Raw genomic sequence first — 9,180 nt, forward strand, 5'->3', positions numbered from 1 at the left:
TCTGTAGGTGAAAAAGGTGCATTTGAAGAAGACTGTTCTTGAGTTCAACTGACTTAGTCACAGCCACTGTTACTGGATTGACAACACTGAGCGCCTGTGTAAGGAAACCTCACAGCTGTCTGCAGCCACAAAGTCACCAAGCCTTAAACTGGCTTATGTCACCAAAGAACAATGTTTTGACTTCTTACCATATTATAGCTAGACTTTGCATAAAGTAAACCCAATCCTAGAGAAAAGAAAAAGCTATGAAATGACCCCATTAAATCTTCTGCTGGGTTTGCTTCACTGGCACAAGTAATTGCACAAGAAACTAGACAAACAGGCTGACAGACACTGAGCCAACAGTTCTTTCCATTGAGATCCCTGAATCCCTAAGAAAACAAACAAACAAACAGAAGACAGATCGATGCCACACACGAGCCTCAGGAATGAAGAGTGCCTGGCTAATATATTAAGCATCTAAACTTGACATTCTAAAAAAATACTTAGTTGTCTTAAAACAACTATATGACAAGAGGTAAAAAGATGTTTCAAGAACCAGCTTACCTAAGTAAGGTCACCTGTCCCTCATGAGGCTAAAGGCTTAAGGTTGCTGTCATCCAAGGATGGTCCAACTCGCCCCCCACTCTCCCCTCCAACCCCTGCCTTGCGCTTATCTCTGTCTTTCTCTTTTTTTTGTCAACATTCATCCTGTCTGGTACAGAGGTCCACAATTGTTAGGTATTTTAGGATCTCTGTTTTCCTATCCTGTCTTAATCCCACAATGAGACACCTGCACTATTTGTGGTAAATCCCTCATGCACTGGTGCCTGGAAGCTGCCTCCATGAAGTAAGCTGGGCAATGTCAGTGCTCATCTCATCTGTTTTCCTTATCTCTTGTGCTACCTGATGTTCAAGTCCAAAAATAGTTTTCCAATTGGAAGATCAACTCTACCATTATCAGTGAAAAGGAAGTCAGGTATTTTGCTTTTATTGTGTTTTACAAAGCTGTCATTCCATGATAAATCAGGATAATAACCTTATCACTTAACTACACATTATTTGACACCTGCCTTAGATAAAATTTTCTCCATGGCATGTTGACAGAGTCAACATGAATATAACTACTTCAGAGAAATGACCTGAGGAGAGGAGGAAACACTTTCCATACAGAGGGATCTATCTCTGTCTATATGTCTGGAGGCATATGCAAGGAAGAAACCTCTGACTATTCCATCTAGAAATCGTAACTGGGGTTTCTTGCGAAGCTAGAGATACCTGTACCATGCAAAAAATTAAGGAAGTAATAACAGAATATTTCCCTCAGCACGCTTATGTTTAGGACTCTCTTCTTAGGGTCCTGTCCCATTCTCCTTTATGTAATAACACAAACTATTATCAGGAGAAATAGGTCAGACCGCACTGTGGTGCAATTTTCACGATCACCACCAGAGGGCGGGGCTTCCTTCAGATGCGGTTGCTCATTGTATTCAGGAGCTGGTTTCACTTGCCTGCTTTGTAGCCACAAGACAGAATATTGCTGCAGTACAGAAAGGGGCTCTCAGTTTCTGAGCGAGGAGCTTCTGTAACATCCAGCTGGAGACTAGATTTGTTAGACTGGTGTATTCCAGGGAACAAGGATCGTTTTCTTTTGTGAACATGCATTCTGCCACTCACTCAGTTCTTCTGATCATCTTAATATTCAGTAAGTAACATTTTATTCTAAATGTTAATTATTTTTCACTTTCTTATAACTATAGGTATGTTATATTTTTCTTCTCTGACTGAAAACTCCTCCTGTACATTTCTATGATAACAAAGTGATTCTCTTCCAGGAGGGACCAATGGTGACTCAGTGAACCAGACAGAAGGCCCAGTGACTGTCTCAGAGGGGGCTCTCATGACCCTGAACTGCACTTACCAGACTGCTAATTCGGCTCCCTATCTTTTCTGGTACGTCCAGCATCTCAACAAAGCTCCTCAACTCCTCCTGAAGGGCTTAACAGCAGACAAGAAGGTAGAGCATGAAGGTTTTCAGGCCACTCCTGTTAAGCGTGACAGCTCCTTCCACCTGCAGAAACAGGCAGTGCAAGCATCAGACTCGGCTGTGTACTACTGTGCTCTGAGTGACACAGTGAGAGAGGGCTGCGGGGGAGCTGAGCACAAACCCAGAGTGCAGATGGGGCTCTGGCTGTGGGCAGCCCCGCAAGGGGTTATTGTTTCTCTCTCCAGTGTGCTATGCTAGAGATATTGTCAAAGCACTTCCAGGTCTGCTCCTCAGAGCCAAGGACCTAGGAATTCTTCAGCTGCCCTACAGAGAGGAATCTGGAGCGGGACAGTGCAAAAAGGAATCTAAGAGCTTTTCTCCAGAAATGCCTGTTTTCAGCCCATCCACATCCCCTCAGATAGAATCCCTTAAAGTGACATTAGCTCTTCAATGACAATTCAGATTATATATGCTGAAATATTTCACAGTGTGTTAAGGAAAATTCCAGGGCATTTTGTTGATGGATGACTGTGTGACCTGGAAGCTAGTCTCTTGTTTTTAAAATTCAGGCCATGATTGTGTATCCTGCTGAGTTTCACCTGCAGACACTCCATCTTCAGTGACTGGAGCTTTATTCTCTCTTTCCTTGACTTTTCCATCCCTTCTGGTTGCTCCAGAAATTCTGTTGCCTAAGTAAGTTCTGAGAGGAGAGTTTCTGAGAAGATATTCCTCTGTCAAGGGCCCTGTGGATCAGAGCAGCCCACTCTGTAAATATTGCAGGTGTTGTGTGTATTGTTTGTATTCAAACTGGGTACAGGATATTCTCTTTGCTAATAACCTCATCTCAGGGAAATGAATGCCAAAGAATGTTCAAATTACCATACAATTGCACTCATTTCACATGTTAGCAAGATTATGCTCAAAATCCTTCAAGCTAGGCTTCAGAAGTCCGGGAACCAAGAACTTCAGATGTACAAGCCACGTTTAGAAAAGGCAGAGGAACCAGAGATCAAATTACCAACAGGAGCTGGATCACAGAAAAAAGCAAGGGAATTAAAAAAAATCTACTTCTGTTTCATTGACTATGCTAAAGCCTTTGTGTGGATCACAACCAACTGCAGAAAATTCTTAAAGAGATGGGAATACCCAAGAAACCTGTATGCAGGACAAGAAGCAAGAGTTAGTACTGCACATGGAACAATCAGATCAGATCAGATCCTTTGCTCAGTCGTGTCCGACTCTTTGCAACCCCATGATCGCAGCATGCCAGGCCTCCCTGTCCATCACCAACTCCCGGAGTTCACTCAGACTCACGTCCATCGAGTCAGTGATGCCATCCAGACATCTCATCCTCTGTCGTCCCCTTCTCCTCCTGCCCCCAATCCCTCCCAGCATCAGAGTATTTTCCAATGAGTCAACTCTTTGCATGAGGTGGCCAAAGTACTGGAGTTTCAGCTTCAGCATCATTCCTTCCAAAGAAATCCCAGGGCTGATCTCCTTCAGAATGGACTGGTTGGATCTCCTTGCAGTCCAAGGGACTGTCAAGAGTCTTCTACAACACCACAGTTCAAAAGCATCAATTCTTCGGTGCTCAGCCTTCTTCACAGTCCAACTCTCACATCCATACATGACCATAGGAAAAACCATAGCCTTGACTAGACGAACCTTTGTTGGCAAAGTAAAGTCTCTGCTTTTGAATATGCTATCTGGGTTGGTCATAACTTTCCTTCGAAGGAGTAAGCGTCTTTTAATTTCATGGCTGCAGTCACCATCCACAGTGATTTTGGAGCCCAGAAAAATAAAGTCTGACACTGTTTCCACTGTTTCCCCATCTATTTCCCATGAAGTGATGGGAACAGATGCCATGATCTTCATTTTCTGAATGTTGAACTTTAAGCCAACGTTTTCACTCTTCACTTTCACTTTCATCAAGAGGCTTTTGAGTTCCTCTTCACTTTCTGCCATAAGGGTGGTGTCATCTGCATATCTGAGGTTATTGATATTTCTCCCGGCAATCCTGATTCCAGCTTGTGTTTCTTCCAGTCCAGCGTTTCTCATGATGTACTCTGCATATAAGTTAAATAAACAGGGTGACAATATACAGCCTTGACGTACTCCTTTTCCTATTTTGAACCAGTTTGTTGTTCCATGTCCAGTTCTAATTGTTGCTTCCTGACCTGCATACAAATATCTCAAGAGGCAGATGGAACAATGGACTGGTTCAAATTTGGAAAAAGAGTACTTTAAGGCTGTATATTGTCACCCTGCTTATTTAACTTATATGCAGATTACACCATGCGAAATGCTGGGCTGGATGATTCACAAGCTGGAATCAAGTTTGCCAGGAGAAATATTAACAATCTCAAATATGCAGATGGCATCACTCTAATGGCAGAAAGTGAAGAGAACTAGCTGAAGGGTGAAAGAGGAGAATGAAAAAGCTGAATTAAAACTCAACATTTAAAAACAGATTATGGCATCCAGTCCCATCACTTTATGGCAAATAGATGGGGAAAAAGTGGAAACAATGACAGATTTTATTTTCTTAGGTTCCAAATTCACTGCAGATGGTGACTCCAGCCATGAAATTAAAAGACACTTGATCCTTGGAACAAAAGACGTGACAAACCTAGACAGTGTATTAAAAAGCAGAGACATTACTTTACCGACAAAGGTCCCTATAGTCAGAGCTATGGTTTACCCAGTAATCATGTATGGATGTGAGAGTTAGATCACAAAGAAGTCGAAGTGGCAATCTTGAATCTGGAATTCTGATGCAGTTACCACCAGCAGAATAAAACCTGCTAGAATACTGAAAGTGAAGCTCCAATTCTTTGGCCACCTGATTGTGAAGAACCGATTCACTGGAGAAGACACTGATGATGGGAAAGATTGAGGGCAAGAGGAGAAGAAGGTGACAGAGGATCAGATGGCTGGATGGCATCACTGACTCAATGGACATGAGTTTGAGAAAACTCTGGGAGATAGTGAAGGACAGGGAAGCCTGACGTGCTGCAGTTCCTGGGGTCATAAAGAGTCAGACATGATCTAGCGACTAAAGAACAGCAAAAGCAGGGAAAATTAATTCATCAGTCAGTCATGTTTCAGACACGTGAGAGAAGTATTTACGTACTCTTACAATAAGCTATCTTGGCAGTGGAGTGGGCTTTTCACCTGCTCAAGAGACTAGGAGAAATTACCACCCACTCACCAAGCAGGAACATCTCCACACTCCTCTGCTCATGAGAGGGAATGCGGAGCCACTTTGGTCACTCTCTGTGTCTCTGCTACAATCGTGCCTGTTGCACAGAGTGTCCCCTCATCTTTTCAGGCTGAACTCCTGCCTGCACCTTCCGGGAGCAGACTTTCTGGAAGGACAGTGGTGGGCACAGCAGGTGGGAAGATATGAATGTTTACTGCTGGGCAGTCTGTGAGATGTGGCCAGGATACTAATCATTGTCATTTCATAATTTATAGGCATGTGTGTATTGTGTCTGGTGCTCAGTTGCTAAGTGGCATCGGACTCTTTGCAATCCTGTGGACTGTAGCCTGCCAGGCTTTTCTGTCCGTGGAATTTATCAGGCAAGAATACTGGAGTGGGTTGCTGTTTTCTCCAATGACCCCATTAAATCTTCTGCTGGGTTTGCTTCACTGGCACAAATAATTGCACAAGAAACTAGACAAACAGGCTGACAGACACTGAGCCAACAGTTCTTTCCATTGAGATCCCCGAATCCCTAAGAAAACAAACAAACAAACAGAAGACAGATCGATGCCACACACGAGCCTCAGGAATGAAGAGTGCCTGGCTAATATACTAACCATCTAAACTTGACATTCTAAAAAAAAAAAATACTTAGTTGAATTAAAGCAAGAATGTGACAAGAGGTAAAAAGATGCTTCAAGAACCAGGTTACCTAAGTAAGGTCACCTGTCTCTCATGAGACTAAATGGGTAAGGTTGCTGTCATCCAAGGATGGTCCAACTCCCCCCTGCCCCACTCTCCCCCCCAAGTCCTGCCTTGCGCTTAACTCTCTCTCTTTGTTGGTCAACATTCCTCCTCTCTGGTACAGAGGTCCACAATTGTTAGGTATTTCAGGATCTCCATCCTCCTGTCTCAATCCCACAATGAGACAGCTGCACTATTTTTGGTAAATCCCTCATGCACTGGTGCCTGGAAGCTGCCTGCATGAAGTAAGCTGGGCAATGTTAGTGCTCATCTCATCTGTTTCCTTATCTCTGTGCTACCTGATGTTCAAGGTCCAAAAATAGTTTTCCAATTGGAAGATCAACTCTACCGATATCAGTGAAAAAGAAGTCACGTATTTTATGTTTGTTATGTTTTACAAATATGTCATTCCATGATAAATCAGGATAATAACCTTATCACTTAACTGCACATTATTTGACACCTGCCTTAGATAAAATTTTCTCCATGGCATGTTGACAGAGTCAACATGAATATAACTACTTCAGAGAAATGACCTGAGGAGAGGAGGAAACACTTTCCATACAGAGGGATCTATCTCTGTCTATATGTCTGGAGGCATATGCAAGGAAGAAACCTCTGACTATTCCATCTAGAAATCGTAACTGGGGTTTCTTGCGAAGCTAGAGATACCTGTACCATGCAAAAAATTAAGGAAGTAATAACAGAATATTTCCCTCAGCACGCTTATGTTTAGGACTCTCTTCTTAGGGTCCTGTCCCATTCTCCTTTATGTAATAACACAAACTTATCAGGAGAAATAGGTCAGACCGCACTGTGGTGCAATTTTCACGATCACCACCAGAGGGCGGGGCTTCCTTCAGATGCGGTTGCTCATTGTATTCAGGAGCTGGTTTCACTTGCCTGCTTTGTAGCCACAAGACAGAATATTGCTGCAGTACAGAAAGGGGCTCTCAGTTTCTGAGCGAGGAGCTTCTGTAATATCCAGCTGGAGACTAGATTTGTTAGACTGGTGTATTCCAGGGAACAAGGATCGTTTTCTTTTGCGAACATGCATTCTGCCACTCACTCAGTTCTTCTGATCATCTTAATATTCAGTAAGTAACATTTTATCCTAAATGTTAATTATTTTTCACTTTCTTATAATTGTGGGAAAGTTTTATTTTTCTTCTCTGACTGAAAACTCCTCTCCTGTACATTTCTACAATAACAAAGTGATTTTCTTGTAGGAGGGACCAATGGTGACTCAGTGAACCAGACAGAAGGCCCAGTGACTGTCTCAGAGGGGGCTCTCCTGACCTTGAACTGCATTTACCAGACTGCTGATTCAGCTCCCTTTCTTTTCTGGTACATCCAGCATCTCAACAAAGCTCCTCAATTCCTCCTAAAGGGCTCAATGTCAGACCAGAACCCAAAGAGTAAAGGTTTTCAGGCCACTCTTGTTAAGCGTGACAGCTCCTTCCACCTGCAGAAACGGGCAGTGCAAGCCTCAGACTCGGCTGTGTACTACTGTGCTCTGAGTGACACAGTGAGAGAGGGCTGCGGGGGAGCTGAACACAAACCCCGAGTGCAGATGGGGCTCTGGCTGTGGGCAGCCCTGCAGGGGGGTTGCTGTTTCTGTCTTAGGTGTGTTATGCTAGCTGTGTTGTTGTTTATGTACTAAGTCATCTCCGACTCTTTTGCGACCCTATGACTGTAGTGGGCTCTTCTGTCCATGGGATTTCCCAGGCAAGAAGACTGGAGTGGGTTGCCATTTCTTTCTCCTGGGAATTATCCCAACCCAGGAATGGTACCCACATCTCCAGTTTGGCAGGCAGATTCTTTATCACTGAGCCACCTGGGAAGCCCCTTTTTTATGCCAGAGACATTTTCAAAGTACTTCCAGCTCTGAAGCTCAGTGCCAAGAACCCTGCAATTCTTGGATTGGTCTACAGAGAGGACGCTGGGAGGAATAGTGAAAAGAGGAATCTAAAAAGCCTTCTCCAGAAATGCCTGTTTTTAGCCCAGTCACATTTCTCCAGATGTTATAGAATTCCTGGAAGTGACATTAACTTTGTTCAATGACAGTTCAGTTGATAGATGCTGAAATATGTCACAACCTGTTGATGAAAACTCCCAGGGCACCTTGTTCATGGATGAATGTATGACCTTGAAGCTACTGTCTGATTTTTATAATTCAGACCAAAATTTTGTGTCTTGCTGAGTTTCACCTGCAGACACTCCATCTTTAGTGACTGGGACCTTTACACTCTCTTCCACTGACTTTTCCAGCTCTTATGGTTTGTTGCTCAAAAACTGCTGCTGCTGTGAGTTCCATGAAGATGGTTTCCTCAGAAGATATTCCTTCTGTCAAGGGCCCTGTGGGTCAGAGCAGACTAGTCAGTGAACATTTTGTGCATGAGGTGTCTTGCTTCTATATTGGTGACACAGCTCCACCCTCATCTTGTCATCATGGCAGCTCTTTACAGAATGCTAAGTCATGATCCCGATTCTGGTCTCTGTGCTGTGAGAAATTCTGGACATAAACATAACCACATAACCTGACATATTATCTTTATCACTGTATTGAGGCCTCTGATCCTTCTGAAATGTGTCAAATTCAGCGACCAAGGAAACACTCTGTCCATTAGTGAAAAGAGGGCCCATGGATTTTTGTTGACCCGTATTTTAAATTCTTGACATATTCACAATGTTCCCACAGCAGAGGAGCAGAAAACAAAGAAATGAGTGGCTCTCACTGAAACTTGCAATGAATGAAACTCTCTGAGAGAAATTTGTCCTGGCATTCTGGAGGTCTCTGAAGCTCACCTGTCCTTTATCCCTCTTGTATGATTCTGTGGGACTGACAGGTACAGATGAAGGTTTTGCAGAGAATGATCCTTCTTTGATTTCAGAGGCTCTTCTAAAGAAAAAAAAATGAAATTGCAGAATCAAGTTTCTTGGGCCTAGGACACTAAGGGATCCTGAAATACAAGCTGAATTTGCTTCATGGTAAAGTGACTTCACTTTCACTTTTCACTTTCATGCATTGGAGAAGGAAAAGGCAACCCACTCCAGTGTTCTTGCCTGGAGAATCCCAGGGACAGGGGAGCCTTGTGGGCTGCTGTCTGTGGGGTTGCACAGAGTCAGACACAACTGAAGTGGCTTAGAGCAGCAGCAGCAAACCCTCTTCATAAATTTTACCCTCCTCTTTAAGATCAAAGCATTATAACCATCTTATTTTGTCCTGATATTGGCAGGTTAGAACCCACCAGGACTCTTTCTG

At 43.4% G+C, this 9,180-nt stretch overlaps 2 gene segments (V, D, J or C); both read left to right on the forward strand.

Moving 5' to 3' along the window:
* Positions 1 to 1,487: 1,487 nt before the first annotated feature.
* LOC147365074 (T cell receptor alpha variable 18-like) lies at positions 1,488 to 2,383 on the forward strand. The segment is given in 2 exon segments: positions 1,488 to 1,684; positions 1,815 to 2,383. Coding segments are annotated over 2 exon segments (506 nt in total).
* Positions 2,384 to 6,803: 4,420 nt separating this feature from the next.
* LOC147365075 (T cell receptor alpha variable 18-like) lies at positions 6,804 to 7,704 on the forward strand. The segment is given in 2 exon segments: positions 6,804 to 7,012; positions 7,145 to 7,704. Coding segments are annotated over 2 exon segments (480 nt in total).
* The last annotated feature ends 1,476 nt before the right edge of the window (positions 7,705 to 9,180 follow it).

Source organism: Bos grunniens, chromosome 10, assembly GCF_055505025.1.
Source record: "Bos grunniens cultivar Pamir isolate PY7600 chromosome 10, Bosgru_T2T1.0, whole genome shotgun sequence".
Lineage (NCBI taxonomy): Eukaryota > Metazoa > Chordata > Mammalia > Artiodactyla > Bovidae > Bos > Bos grunniens.